We start from the raw sequence: 15,707 nt of genomic DNA on the forward strand, positions 1-15,707 counted from the left end.
TTTCACTTTAAAAAAAATCCCTTCCATCAAATTGTCAAATAGAGTTTTAGGGATGTTATCACAAACATCAGAAAGCTAAAGACTTCAACTTTCTAAGGACTTCTTGGTTTTCCAAAATAGGGTTTCTCTGTGTAGTCCTGGCTGTCTTGGAACTGCCTCTGTAGACCAGGCTGGTCTCGAACTCACAGAGATCTGCCTGCCTCTGCCTCCTGGGTGCTAGGGTTAAAGGTGCGCACCACCATGCCCAGCTTCCAAATTTCTAAGGATTTTCAATAACCAAATGACACAGATATGAGTTTAAAAGTACATAACTATTTCTACTAATAGCATTAATAATACATTCCTGTCTACAGAAGGGGGATGATGTTGAATGCTCACTCCTACCTCGTAACACTTTGCAGTCAACTATCTCCACATGGGCGTCCAGTACGTCGCAGGCTTCCTTACAGATCGCTTTGGCTAGTGTTGATTTTCCACTCCCCTGGAAAACAATTGCTTCATCAGACTCTCAGTAAATTTAATTACAGAAGTAGCTCCTGTCATTGCAATAGTCACCAAGATTCAGCCTCGTCTACTGGAAAGTAAACACCAACCCAACTGCAGTGTGTGACTGATTCTGTGCTACCGAGATCTGGCTCTTCTTTACTCTGTTAATGTGCAGAGACAGAAACACACCCATTTCTACACTCGCTGGTGAATACAACTGCTAACATTTAATTGAATCCAACTGAAAATAATACTTTATTGTTACAGGATATGACTAATACATAAATGAAATAAATTTGAAACAGATATTTTCATTTAATCACTATGATTTCAATGAGAAAAGCAGATCACTAATAATATAGATACTATTATATTAGTAGATACTAACAAATATCTTGTCCTATGTAATTTTAATAGATTTACAGCCGTTACTGTGACTACCAATTAACATGGAGAAGAACCGTCAGACACTCTGTGCCCGTGATGGGCATGTTGTACAAGATGAGGTCCTATTATGTTGGCCAATACAGCCTTGAATATAATAGCCTCCTGCCCCAGACTTTGGAGTGGCTGAGATTACTGGATACAGCACAGGTCCTTGAGAGACAAGTCAGCTGCCAGGATTGGATACTTTGATACAAGAACAAAGAACTCGACACTGGCTTACAGTCAATGAGCATTTTATGTTCAAATACAAGCTTTTGTCTTATTAGAAAATAATATGTAAAAATAAAACAGAAATTATACAAATTATGCTCAGTAACGTGATTGTCTTAATGCCCTTCCGCCTTCTCAGCACTCTGTGTGTTCACAAACTTATAAAAACAGAACTAAAATGTTAATCAAGTTTTACAATCTTACTTAAGCTGTTTAACAAGTTACTTCCCACCCATATCTTTAGTCTCAGCACTGCAGAGGCAGAGGCAGTGGATCTGTGGGAGTTCGAAGCCAGCCTGGTCCATGGAGCAAATTTCAGGACAGCCAGGGCCGCACAGAGAAACCCCGCCTTGAAAAAATAAAAAAATTAACAAACAAAAAACAAAAACGCAAACAAAAGTTACTTCTTTAAGCTTTATATTTACGGTCCTCCCTATGTGTCACCATCAAGTCGAATGTTTAGTGATCTGTGCGTATGTCTCAGGAGAGGCAGAATCACGACATCAGAGGGGAGCACATGTCTACAGTGTCCTTGAGCACAGCCCAACCTGAGAGCTTTTATAGTTCTGGTACTACCGGTTTCTTCTTTCAATCTGTTATCACCTCTTCTTGCTGTTGTTGCTCTGAAGTCCAACAACGTTGTAGCAATTCAAGTACTTTGTTCTGATTACTAGTAAAACCCAGCAAAATTTGATGTGAAAAATCTAAAATTTGGAGGTACTCAACAAATATGTACTATCATCATCATCTTTCATAGAATTAAACCACATTTAAATGTTTTGGTTTTTTGAAACAGGTTTCCGTGTAGCTTTGTTTGTCTTGGAACTCACTCTGTAGCCCAGGCTGTCCTCAGACTGTCTCCTGAGTGCTGGGATGAAAGGTGTGCGCCCCCACTGCATGGCCCACACCTCAACATGAGCGGGGCTGGACTGTGGAGCAGACACAGCGTCACCACTCACCCAGTCCAGGGTAACTCATACTCGTACAGCACTTCTCATGTATGTCTCCTCTCCCTTAAGGGAGGCTGACCCAATGTACTCAGATGAGAAACGAAATTTAAAATTTAGCTGGGTGGTGGTGGTGGTGCACATCTTTAATATCAGCACTCGGGAGGCAGAGGCAGGCAGATCTCTGTGAGTTCAAGGCCAACCTGGTTGACAAGAGCTAGTTTCAGGACAGCTAGGACTTTTATACAGAGAAATCCTGCCTTAAAAAAAAAAACAAATAATAAATAAATAAAAACTTAAACAATAAGTACATTAAAGATGACACATAAACCCAGGTCCTCTTACTGACTGTCCTATTCTAGGAAGAACTTCAAAAGACTGCTTTCAGAGATGGTGGGATAAAACTTTCTAAAAATAAATATTCTACCATGGTGATGTTGGCATTTAAAAATGACAAAGACGGGCTGGAGAGATGGTTCAGTGCTTAAGAGCTGCTCTTCCCGAAGTCCCGAGTTCAATTTCCAGCATCCCCAAGGTGACTCACAACCATCTCCAGTGGGCTCTAGTGCCCTCTTCTGGCATGCATGCATACACGGAGATAGAACACTCACATACATAAAATAAATAAAAGTGTTCATAAAATGACAAAGAATGGTTCCTATGTTTAAGTAAGATAGGAGAAAAAAACTGGACTAGTAATAGGAGACAGTTATTAAAATGTAGTGAAGGGAAAGTCTCTTAACTTCAAAATTCTATAATTATAAAAGCAATGTGGTCTGGGTGTGGTGGCACATGCCTTTAATCCCAGCACTCAGGAGGGAGAGGTAAGCGGATCTCTGTGAGTTCGAGGCCAGCAGAGTCTACAGAGTGAGTTCCAGGACAGTCAAAGATACAGAGAGAAACACTGTCTCAAAAAACTTAAAAACAAATACACAAACAAACAAAACATGCAACACTGTGTGATTTTTAGATTGTTTTTTTAAGATTATGTGTAAGACTGATTTTTTTAAGTGTGTGTGTGTGTGTGTGTGTGTGGTGTACGCGAGTGCAGGAGCCTGCTGGGAACCCAACTCCAGCCCTCTACAAAAGCAGTAAACACTTTTTCCAATGAAACATCTCTCCAATGCACAGTCTGTGGGTCTTTGAGCACAAGACAGTAACCACAGCACTGGCAGAGAAGAAGACAATTGATGGAGGAAGGTCATTGGTTAAAAAATAAAGAAACTGCTTGGCCTCATAGGTTAGAACATAGGTGGGTGGAGTAAACAGAACAGAATGCTGGGAGGAAGAGGAAGTGAGCTCAGATGCCAGGCCGCTCTTCTCCAGGGCAGATGTGATGAAGCTCTGACCCAGGATGGATGTAGGCTAGAATCTTCACGGTAAGCGCACCTTGGGGTGCTACACACATTATTAGAAATGGGCTAGTCCAGGTGCGAGAGTTAGCTGAGAAGAGGCTAGATATAATGGGCCAAGCAGTGTTTAAAAGAATACAATTTGTGTGTCGTTATTTCGGGGTATAAGCTAGCCAGGTGGCCAGGAGCCGGGCTGCAGGAACGCTGCCCGCAGCTCCCTACAACAGAAAATAAGCCTCTTTAAGAGGTCAGAGATCTCAAGATACATGACCCATGGCAGGAAACAGGGCAGCACACCAGAGCCTGCAGAAACCTAGAACCTAAGGGGAAGAAGAGCAAATAACTTAATGCTCACAAACTGGACATCAAAAAAGAACTGAATCAGATCTCCAAAAACCACCAGCTGCTTGTCAATCAAGGTGCTGCAGACCACCTAAGCAGTTCTGTAGTCATTAAGAATATGGTATTTGTCATTTAGAAGTTTTGCAGTAAAGACTTTCCAGGCTTGGATGGGTTTGCTGCAGATCTTACCAAGCATTTAAAGAAGGAATGAAAGCCAACTTTACATTTTCCTCACAAAAAGGAGGGAAACACCCGACAGCTCATCATGAGCCTGAATACACCAACAGTAAAACCAGACAAATGCTGCAGACCCACGTGTCCCAGAAACACAGATAAAAAAATCAAACAGAATGGTAGGAAGCACACATCACCACAGTCCAATGATATTTCATCAAAAAATACCAGTACTTTCAACAGCCTCATCAAAAACCTACACACCAAGCCACAGAATGTTATCGATCAACACAGAAGAGGGTGCAGGGGGTACGTGAACCCAGGACGACATCCCTAATACCTAACAAGGTACCCACCCTTTCATGTATTAAAAGTTCTTCAAAATACATAAGCAAAATCCAAAGAGGTAAGAGTGAAATACTTCTAGTTTGTGAAAAGGAGCATGTCTGAGCCAAATACCTTTCCTCCAGTGATCAGAACAGCACCGTTCCTAAGTCCTGCGACCAGGGAGATCAGCTGCCGAGACAAAGGGCGTCCCAAGAGGCTGTGGGTGATGTGCTCCATGGCGGATGTACCTAAGGAGTTCACTCCACTGCAAAACACAAAAGTTCCTAAGTGACAAAAGCCCACAGCAAGGTAGAGCCTTAGCTAGAAAAGGCTGAAGCTTTCCTTCCTGGGCAAGTTAGCCATACTAAGGGCATAAAGTCTTAGAAGGGCTAATACTGTATCTGATGTGTAGCTTTTAAACATTAGTCTAATGTCTGCAGCATGTGCAGTAACCACAGCTTTGTTCTAAAGGTCATCTAACACACCTAAGCACTCCGCATTCCCAAATAACCTTTAGTCTGGTCACTAATATTACCATGAACAGGCGCTGCAGAAGGGCTTATCGGGACAGTCAAAGCTCTGGCTCCTCTGAAACCTCCGCCTTCACGTGTCACATACAAACATTGAACCCACACTATTTCTTGATTTCTACCATGATTTTATTCATAAAAACAAAAGTAGAGCAAAAACACCAGAAAGTGGAATCCAAAGAGATTTTACTTCAGAGTAATGCATACTGTTGCACCCAATCCTCTTTAAGGTTTCATTTTTTCACATCTCGTGTAAGCTAACACGTCTAAGGCTGTTAGTCTGAGCATATAAATAAAGAAACCAATCTTTTTCAGATTTGATCTTCTGAAAAGATGAGAAAATATACAAAAAAATCCTAATTATTACAACAAAAAATGAAGGAATAACTTAATTTGAAATATTTCTCACCACTCAATACTTTAGATTTAGCTATTAAAATACTTTTATTTGTTTTGATAACTACTGTTTTGGTCAAGTACAATGGTCAGATAGGTGGTATTTGGTTAACTTTTTTTTTCCTCACAAGTCAATTCTCAAAGCAGAACCTCTAATAAAACTAGCTACCTAAACAAGGTACATTTTTAACCCATGTATGAGGACAGATATAATCCTTGAAAATTATCTCCTAATGTATTAGAAAGGTTTTTCATTGGCATTCCTGGTCGCTGTAACATGTGCACACAGAAGCCTGCCAGAGCGAGAATCCAAAGCAGTCTGTAAAGATACTGATTCGGCCGTAACCTCTTACCCCAGAGAGTTCAGCTTTAAAAAGGGAAGAAGAAAGTCAATTTCCTCACTGTTTTCTTCTCTTATCATAGGCTCTAGAAGGACCTACAGCAGCAAGGAAAAGTCAGTTTTACACTTCAAAGTTATGCCTTTTGATTGTTTCACCGACTCTGTTCCAGCAGAGAAAGTAGGTGCTGTGCCCAAGCATACAGCCTGACAACCTCTGACGAGGTGCTCCGCATGGAGCACAGACATTACAGACAGCAGCGGAGAGACAGCAGCTGTCTGGGGACACTTCACACATGTGTGTTCTTTCAATTGTGTCCTAATTAATATCTCCACAATTCTGACATTCACATTCCAAAGATTAACTGGGGCTAGTTCCAAATCACTGCAATTCCGAGCAGCTCGCCCAGTTTCAGTCACAGCAGCAAACAGAAGTAGAACACAATACTCTGAAAACACAAGAACTAAGGCGCCGCCGCAAGAAACGTGGGGCGACGTCTGTGAAGCATAGGGAATGTTAACAACTGTCAAAATAACGTAAGCAGTAGGTTAAAGTATTAATTTACAAAAATTTAAATTATTATGTGTGTGCACACCTCAACAAGGAGGTCAGAAGACAACTGTGGTGCGTATGTGCACACTACAAAGAGGAGGTGTGGCCTCTCTCCTCCACCAAACGGTAAACACATGGTTCCCTGGGACTGAACTCAGGTCACCAGGCTTGTATGCAAACACCCATTGAGCCATCTCACTGGCCCCAAAATAAGAACTTTTAAAATCAATCCTCTAAAACTAATACACAGAACCATGATCTGTTTACCAGTTTACACAATCAACAGTAATTCTGAAACTTAAGTGTGTTTAACTGATGCTTACATTTAGGATAAATCAATAATTTATAGAGTAAAATATTTAAAATCAAGTTATTCCTTATTCTTCTCATGTGGTTTCTAAAGCAGTTCTGGATGTACGCTTCTGGACAGAAGCTCATACTTAATTAGTCACAGAAACAACATTGCTTTATTACACATCAACAGGATGTCGTTACCTGTATTGAGATCTTCTGCAGCAGAATGGTACTCAACACAAACACAGCCTCTCCTTTTTCCTGAGCATGAACTATACTCAGATTGAACTCTTTCAACCCTATTAAGAAGAAAGGAATAAATGGAGAGTTAGAACTGAAACTGAGAGGAAATACTTTGATTTGAAATATTGAGCATATTTAAATTAAAGACATTCTTTAACACATATAATACTGCTATGTTTCACTGTTCACATGTGACATAAGTTGAAAAAACAAAAAAATTTTTCTAGCTAGCCACGTGCGGTGGCACGCGCCTTTAATCCCAGTACTTGGGAAGCAGTGGCAGGCAGATTTCTGTGAGTTCGAGGCCTGCCTGGTCTTCATAGTAAGTTCCAGGACAACCATGACTACATAGAGAAACCCTGTTTTGGAAAAACCAAAACAAAACAAAAAACTTAGATGTTATAGTCATTTCAGTAGGAAAAAAGTAACACTTTTACGCACCATTTTTAATTCTCAGCTTAATACATTCTTCCTTTGACACTATCAAAGGAAGCATGGTGGTAGCTGACTGCTGTAGCCACGACGAAAACACAGCTTTGACATCGTCTTCACTCACATCTTTAGGCTGCCAGAGAAAAGGACAGAAGGGTGACCAAGGACTTAACACGTCTTCCTAACAGAATGCAAGATCTTACCAAATCTGCATGCAGATGTGTGAGCTGATGTGAGTGTGAGCTGATGTGAGTGTAAGCTGATGTGAGTGTGAGCTGATGTGAGGGTGAGCTGATGTGAGGGTGATCTGATGTGAGGGTGAGTGTGAGCTGATGTGAGGGTGTGTGTGTGTGCATGTGTGTGTGATGAAATATTATCCACTAGATTACAGAATGAAGTTCTGATGCATGCTACCATATAGAAGGACCTTGAAAACATTATGTGAATGAAATAAGTCAATACATAGGACAAACTCCACTTCTCCACAGTATCAAGAAGTAACTATCTCACAGACAGAACATGGACTGCAGCTGCTTGCAGGGCGGGAGTCACTGTCTAACGGGACAAAGTTTCTGTCTGTGCTAATAGAAACACTTTGGAAATGGTAGTGGAAGCATCATTATGAATATACTTAATGCTGCAGAACTGTTCCCTGGAAAATGGTTAAAATGCCATGTTATGTGACTTTTAACAATAAAACAGAAGTACATTATTATTATGAACAATGAGAAACCTCATAGCATCCACAAAGGAATCTCGATACAACATATATTTGAACTCACTAAGTTCTCTCTAGGTTGTAATTTCAGAGATCTTGGGATTTTAGGGGTGGTTTCCAGTGGAGTGATCCTGACCACTGCATGTACTTCTATATTTAGTCTCTTCCTCAGGTCATCTGGGATCTGCAATTTAAAGATAAATAGTAAGAACATAAATGTTCAAAGACCGATTCAAGTATTTCACAGCCTAAATACTGATAGTACTATCTCCAAGGAGAAGTCATCACACAATCATAACACAGTAATATGGTAGTGGTTTTGGCCTTTCGGCTGCTTTAATGGAAATACTATGTACTGGGCGCTTACAAACAACAGAGGCGCATTACTGTTTTATGAACCAGCAGAGCTGGTGCTGGTGAGGCTCTCCTCACGGCCAAGTGTGTGAGGACATCTCTCATAAGGACACCAGTTACACTCAAGGCTTCCCGAAGACCTCATCTCCTGACACTGTAACCTGTGGGAAGAACTCTGACATACTGGTTTTGGGGAGACATAAGCATCAAGACTGTAGCAACAGTATGCAATCATTTCACAAGTCTTTGTGTGTGTGTAAAACTTGAAAGCCACTGGAAAAGCTAATCACAGACAATCTGCCAAGGTACAATTCAATCCAAAATGTAAATGGCAGAATTTATCACCCCCATTAATAAAATATCTAAACTTAGATTATAGGAATGATCACACATTACACTAATGACGACTTTTACATATATTAAATCGTACACTTTAAATTTCATCTAGAAAGTTCTTTAACAAATCTTTCAGGATTTTTTTTATGTGTGTGTTTTGCCTGTATGTATGTCTATAGTTTACATGCAAAGCTGGTATATGGAACCAGAGGGTATGGGATGCCCTGGAACTGGAGTCACAGATGCTTGTGAGCCACCACATGGGAGCTGGGAATCAAACCTGGGTCCTCTGCAAAAGCAACAGTAGTCTTAAGCAACTCTCCAGCACCCCCAAAATCCTTATCTCAAAAGATATTAATAAGCACTAAAAGATAAAAAGAGGGGTCTCCTAGGAAAGCTGAAGGGGCGCTCTTCACAGCTGCTGGCTCACTGGAAGTTTGACCATGCTCCAGTGAGCATATGGATAACACAAACTGGACTTGATATTTTTTTTCTTTTCTTCTTTTTTTTTTTCTGTTTTGGGGAGGTCACATGGGTTGGGGGTGAACCTGGGAGGACTGGGAAGTAAATGTGATTGGGGTGCATTACATGAAATTTTAAAATAATCAACAAAAATGCTATGTTAAAAAAAATGGGGGGGGGGTTGGAGACATTACTCCTCCACAGACTTATAGAGACTCTCTCATTATGTTGGTTGAAATTTACATGTATTATTATTCTAATCAAATCTTGAGGAAGATCAAGTGATGAGTTTTTCCCCAGATTATAAGGCTCATACTAACCCAGACTTTCCCAAGGTGAAGAGGCTCTACACTTTTGGTGAACTTTGCAGCGTTCTTCAACTCCTCAAGTCCATTCCAGACTACCTTCAACACACGGGCCTCGCCAGCCCCCTCGGTGTGCTCGGAGCCGGAGCTGATCTGTTTACGATCTGGTGACTCTGACTGGTCCTTCTCCTTTTCGGGCAACAGGACACTCGGCTTTGTTTTGCCTTGCTGTTGTTTTGGAGAGCACAGCTTAACTAGTTTCCCATAGGTCACAGTAAAGCTTGGCTCCATATCAAAATATTCTTGGTCCCATGGAAACACATGAATGGTGCAATGGCTGTGAAACACAGAGGTAGCTGGTGTGGCATGCGCACTAGGCGGCTGAACTTGGCACACTCTGAAAACATGGTCTACAGGAATAACCTGGGACTGCATGGTTTGGAAAGCACTCATTTCCAGTGAACCCCAGGATGCCACTTGCTTGCTGTCCGGCCCAAAAGAAAACATGCTTCCCAGCATAGTCCACCAGTGTGGTTTCCACGATGAGCCACTGGGAACTTCTGGGTCTATTTCATTGGACACAGTGATGCCCTCCGTGTTCATATGAAGTTGCTTGGTTCGCAATTCTTTTGATATTCCTTTTTGTTCCTGTCCATAACTATGAAATTGTCCGTGTACGTCTCCTGTTTTTGGAAATGGGTTCTCTTTGGCTTGGCGTGTCTTTGGCCGGATGAGGAGTTCGGTGTTAGTTTCTAGCCTTCCATAAGGGGCAGCTGGCATCAGAGCAACTGCACAGAAAACAGAGCCATTAGTACTTGCTGACTTCTGCTTCGGACTCGGTACTCTAATGTGGAAAATGACAGCAGATATTACAATAGCACCTACCAATTTGGATAAATATGTAAGTCTGCTGGTCAACCCAGATGGGAACAATGGCATTAGGAAAAACTATTCGAATCTGATCTAGAAGATGCCGTTCAAGAGAAATGGCATGCAGCTCCTAGGACCAACAGAGAAAAAGGTCAAATCAGGCTGCGTCTGGACCATTCCACACCTGGTATGGAAGTCCCCACTCATTTCGTTTTAAAGTTTATTGTTATATTTAAAGTATACATGGCCGGGCGGTGGTGGCGCACACCTTTAATCCCAGCACTCGGGAGGCAGAGGTAGGCGGATCTCTGTGAGTTCGAGACCAGCCTGGTCTACAGAGCTAGTTCCAGGACAGGCTCCAAAACCACAGAGAAACCCTGTCTCGAAAAAACAAAACAAACCAAAAAAACCAAAATAAATAAAGTATACATAACACTATGGGACACTTTTGGAAGATCCAACATCTCAGCTATCATTTTGTTGTTTGGTCTCTGTGTCAAAAGAAGTAAAAGCCTACTCATTTAGAATCAATCCCAAATACTACACGAGTGTCTCACCTGTGCTTCTCACATTACACACTAGGTTTCTACCGAGTCATCGCCACAATTCAGACTAACCCAGAATATCTACTGGTGCTGAGAAGGTAGCAGAGGTTTTCTTTACCAGTATCTCCCAGTCATCCTCTGAAAGTGGCTCCACCTCAACTTGTTGGCAAGACACCACGTGGGAGCATGGCCTGAGAAACACCTGGAGAAACCAGAAACGCAAGATTACCATTGTAAGGTTTTTCTGTATCGCTAGAAAATAAGTTCTCTCTGGTAAGATACTGTCTCGTTGTCTCTGTATGTCTCTCTGTCTCTCTCTGTCTGCCTTTCCCCTCTCCCATAGTCCACATAACACATATTAAATACTTAAGATTCTTAGATAGGCCTTGATATACTCAATATTTTAGGAAAAACTTTCACAATGAACAACAGAATGAAGGAACACCCAGCACAACATGTTTGCAAAAATAATAATAATTCCAAGAAAGAAGTGTAAGAGTCAGGTGAGATACCATGTGCCTGTAATTCTAGCTACTCTGGACGCTGAGGCAGGAGAATCTTCCATTCAAGGCCATCTTTGGAAATATAGTCAGATCTACCAAAAAAGGAATAAGAGGACCTGAAGTGATGGCTCAGGGGTCAAGAATGGATTCCTACAAGCTTTACTCTGACCTCCGCAAGCATGCCTCTTGACCTCCTCCCCGGCCTACCACCCTTAACCCCCATCCCACCACACACATGTACACACAAAATAAATAATAAAATTGTGACAAAAACAAAAATGAAGTTCTAAAACAGGAAGAAAAAACCAATAACTCAGAAAAGGAAAAATAATTTTACAAAAACAGACTGGGAAATGAGCAGGTAGAATACAGAGCCAAGCAGGAGACACGTTCAAGGTAAGATGAACAAAATACAAGTTAGTTAGCCTGAGCATCCCAGCCTGCTTATCGCAGCACGTGAATCCGCACACCCTCAGTGTCTGAGTGTTAGGACGCCGCATTAAAGGGAGGCCACAGCGGCCAGCTGTGCTCACCTGATCCCCACTGCAGAGTCCAAGTTTCTGACCGACTTGTCCATTAATTTCAGCCACATTTTCACTGTGATCACTGAAATGTCTGCCTTCCACCCAGCTCAGGTAGGTGGGCTGCTGATCCCAGGTTACTTCTATAGCTTGATTCTATTTATCCAAACAATAGGAAAGAAAAAGGGGTTAGTTTTTATGATACTCTCCCCAGATTCTGACAAGCAACCAAAAACAGTACTGTAGCCAGTCAACTACTCTTTATTCACATTTATCATGGAAAAAAAAAAACCTATGACCATCTGGAACACCCACTAGCGGTGATGCTGGGCTCAAAGCCGAGAGTCTCATAGTCTCAATGGCCCAATTTAAACAATTCAGAGTTCAAAATACCATAGGGAGCTGATAACTTACACAGATTTTCAGTATGTATGTGTTTAAATTAATAATTTAAAAAGAAAATAACATACGTTCAGGCAAAATGCTCACATACATAATAAAATAAAAATTTTGAAATATATAACAACAAGCCGGACGGTGATGGTGCACACCTTTAATCCCAGCACTCGGGAGGCAGAAGTAGGAGGATCTCTGTGAGTTTGAGGCCAGCCTGGTCTAGAAGAGCTAGTTCCAGGACAGGAACCAAAGAGCTACAGAGAAACCCTGTCTCGAAATCAAAAAAAAAACAAAAAAAAAAAAAACACAATTTAGAGTTACGAAACACCAATCAGCTGCAATATATTTAATCTCTTACTGATCAAAGAATTTATTTAAAAAGTAATAAACACACAAAATAAAAGTACAAAAATTAAAAAAGGTAAAATGTGAAGACAGGTCTGTGTTCCTAGAGGGAATTATTGTTAGTTGTTTCTTGTACTTCCTTCCTGAAATGTTTTATTATGTACTTTTAAAATGACCTTTAAAGTTGATAGAACTGCCTGGGCATGTTAGTACAGGCCTTTAATCCCAGCATATGGGAGGCAGAAGCAGGCTGACTCCATGAGTTCGAGGCCAGCCTAGTCTGCATGTGTGAGCTCCAGGCTAGCCAAGACTACACAATAAGACAGTCATTCTCAAAAAGAAAAGCAAAACAAATAAATAAATAAATAAATATCATAAAACTATAAGAACATATCATTTTAAACGGGCTAGAGAGATGGCTCAGTGGTTAAGAGCGTTGTGGTACTTCTGCCTATGTGGATCTAGCTCTGTGCTCTCCCGGCCTCCACAAATATCCTCACATGTGACAGACAGACAGATATACACACAATTAAAAATAAATCCTTAAAGTTAAAAATATATTAGAATAACAAAACATGAAAATAATGTAATATGTAAGCTTGTGGCTGAGAACTAAAGACCAGTGTCCTCCATGGCTACAGAAGTGTACTTCCAGGGCTGGCACGCCCGTCTGTGACTCTAGCAACCGGGAGGCTGAGGCAGAAGGGTTGTGATTCAAAGTCAAATTGGGTTACACAGTGAGATTCTGTCTCTGAAAAAAAATTACACTCGTTCGAGGAATTGTGAGAAATATGTGCACTTGGAAGGAAAGAAATCCCTTTCACAAAAACACAATGAACAATTTTGTGTGCTCTGCTAACTGCTTTTCGGTCAGTGATTCATGCGTTTGTATATCATGGGCAAGATTTACAGGCTTTACCCTTTCACTACGGCATCACAAGCATTTCTACATACTTACCCCTCCTTCGTAAAAAGCCAGCATGCTGAAGACTTGTTATCTCAGGAAGCTTAATGTTATTAAATTCATTTCTCTAAGTCAAAATAAATCCAAACCTTAAAATGGCAAACACCAGCCGGGCTGTGGTGGCACAGGCCTTTAATCCCAGCACTCGGGAGGCAGAGGCAGGCAGATCTCTGTGAGTTCGAGGCCAGCCTGGTCTACAAGAGCTAGTTCCAGGACAGGCTCTAAAGCTACAGAGAAACCCTGTCTCGGGAAAAAAGGCGAACATCAAACTCTCATTTACACTAAATTTCAGTACTTTATCTTTCTTTTAACAATACCAATTGCAAAGAATACTAGAGCCCCTTCTGAGGCAAGATGACACTCAAATGCTCTTTAATAAACTTGTATACACAAGAAAGTCACCGAGAGCCAGTCCTCAGGGTGCACTCTGGAGGTGGGCAGATCTCTGAGTTCAAGGCCGGGCTAGCCTGGTCTACAGAACAAGCTCCAGGACAGTCAGAACGGCACAGAGAAACCCTGTCTCGGAGAAAGTCACTGTGGAACCTTTAGTTGCGTAATTTTCTCACAATTTCCAAACAATGATCCAACTGTTTTTGCTGACATCGAGATCATTCAACTAAACACAATTTGATAAAGGAAAATAAAGCCCCAGTTTGGAGTCATTATGTAGGTTATAAGGGCAGAGGTCAAGGACTGTGGTTATGGGGTTTCATAAGCTCAGCAACTCAGTCCCCTTATTTCATAGGAAACCTTTAAAACCAGTGACACTGCAGGAGGAAATATGAATTCTGAAATATCCAAAACATCGACGAGGCCCCTGCCCTCCAAGGAAGAAAAAAAGAAAAGAAATCAACCTGAGCAAACAAGAAAGACATTTCAATCATTTTATTTGGCCAAAATGTAGTTACTAGTCAGGTGGTGGCTCATGTCTTTAATCCCAGCACTAAGGAGGCAGAGGCAGGTGGATCTCTATGAGTTTGAGGGCAACCTGGTCTACAGAGTGAGTTCCAGGACAGCCAAGGGCTGTTACACAGAGAAACTCTGTCTCAAAAAAAAAAAAAAAAATTAAAAAAAAAACAAAGGGGTAATGAGACAAGCTGAAACTTGCGTCATTGATTTCCTTCCCCCACAAAGAAAACAAACTCAGACAGTTAAAAACTGTCTATTTGGTGAAGACAAACTAATTAACAACAAGAATGATTCTGATGAAATTGGTATGTTTTCATAGGTGGGTTTTAAAAGCAAAGTAGCTCAGGAGGAAAGAAAGGTGGGCTAAGTGAAGTCATTTCAAACTCTTGGATATTTCTTTTATGATCTAGTAGTCCGGTATCATGCATCTAGGATTTTAAGAGATTACAAATATTCTAATTTTCGTCCCCATGAACACACTCAAACCAGAGAACCTATCTGCACTCACTCTTTGTTAAGAAAACCTGGATGCTGTATTTCCGCAGATGGTTATAACGTTGAAACACCATAATGACAGCATCCAGACAGTGATAGTTCGGGGAGATCCACTTGGATCCTGGTTATCACGTGAAGGTGTGAGATGGGAACAATTCCATCGCATTCTTTTCCCTTCCCTGCACACCCTTGCAGTGTTCGAAGCCCTCCTACGAGCTGTCACCTTATTAACCTTCTGCATAAATTGGCAACCTCGTAATCTACAAATCAAGTCTGCCACTCGAGGCCTCTATGGCAGCACTGGCAACTCGCTGGCAGGACAATACTCTAATAACCATGGAAGAGCTCTCTAGAGCTTTTCAACCTAGAGTTAGAACTGCTTCCGAACGAACGCCAAGGCAGAACCCGAGCATATTCAGTTTGGTTTGACCCAGCTAAAGAGGCGGACTAGGAAATCCTAGCCGCGGTGCAGGTGGTGCTGGCACCTCACGCCGTGCCCGCAGCGGGGCTCGAGCGGCGGGGAAGGTGTCAGCCGACCCCACACGAGCGCGTTACCTGCAGCAGGTACAGCTGGGCCACGAGGCGCCGCGGCAGATGGAGGAAGCAGTCCCGAGCGTTCGTGAAGGCCACCGTCACTACCGCCCCGCCAGACCCCGCACCCGCCAAACGCTCGCTGCTCCACATCGTCCCGGCGCAACTCCCCCAGCTCACCCCAGGCAGAGTCCGCCCCCTTCCCCGGAAGGCCTGGGCGGCGGAGCCCGAGAACATCGATCGGCCCCTCCCTCCTCCGAGCCTCTAGGGGGCGGCACACTGCACACCGAATTCTCGCTCTCAGGAGACGACGGTCCAGACAATCTAAGCACGCTCGGCCCATTCTGCTCTCTTATTGGACACAGAGGAGCGCATCCGGCGGA

General features: G+C 42.1%; 1 protein-coding gene across 4 annotated transcripts in view; it reads right to left on the reverse strand.

Moving 5' to 3' along the window:
• Pex1 (peroxisomal biogenesis factor 1) overlaps positions 1-15,539 on the reverse strand; it is a 36,885-nt gene extending 21,346 nt beyond the window's left edge. The window contains exons 1-11 of one of the 4 annotated variants that reach the window (XM_075953638.1): positions 15,349-15,524; positions 11,697-11,840; positions 10,779-10,862; positions 10,131-10,245; positions 9,261-10,033; positions 7,853-7,972; positions 7,080-7,203; positions 6,597-6,694; positions 5,565-5,647; positions 4,418-4,550; positions 385-481 (exon numbers count right to left, since the gene is read on the reverse strand). In XM_075953638.1, coding sequence (XP_075809753.1) covers positions 385-481; positions 4,418-4,550; positions 5,565-5,647; positions 6,597-6,694; positions 7,080-7,203; positions 7,853-7,972; positions 9,261-10,033; positions 10,131-10,245; positions 10,779-10,862; positions 11,697-11,840; positions 15,349-15,477 — 1,900 coding nt within the window. In that variant the 5' untranslated portion in view covers positions 15,478-15,524. Of the gene's footprint in view, positions 1-384; positions 482-4,417; positions 4,551-5,564; positions 5,648-6,596; positions 6,695-7,079; positions 7,204-7,852; positions 7,973-9,260; positions 10,034-10,130; positions 10,246-10,732; positions 10,863-11,696; positions 11,841-15,348 lie in introns of all 4 variants that reach the window. The other 3 variants (XM_075953640.1, XM_075953641.1, XM_075953642.1) reach the window with 3 other exon arrangements.
• Between the last annotated feature and the right edge of the window lie 168 nt (positions 15,540-15,707).

This window comes from Microtus pennsylvanicus, chromosome 19 (assembly GCF_037038515.1).
Source record: "Microtus pennsylvanicus isolate mMicPen1 chromosome 19, mMicPen1.hap1, whole genome shotgun sequence".
Classification (NCBI taxonomy): Eukaryota; Metazoa; Chordata; class Mammalia; order Rodentia; family Cricetidae; genus Microtus; species Microtus pennsylvanicus.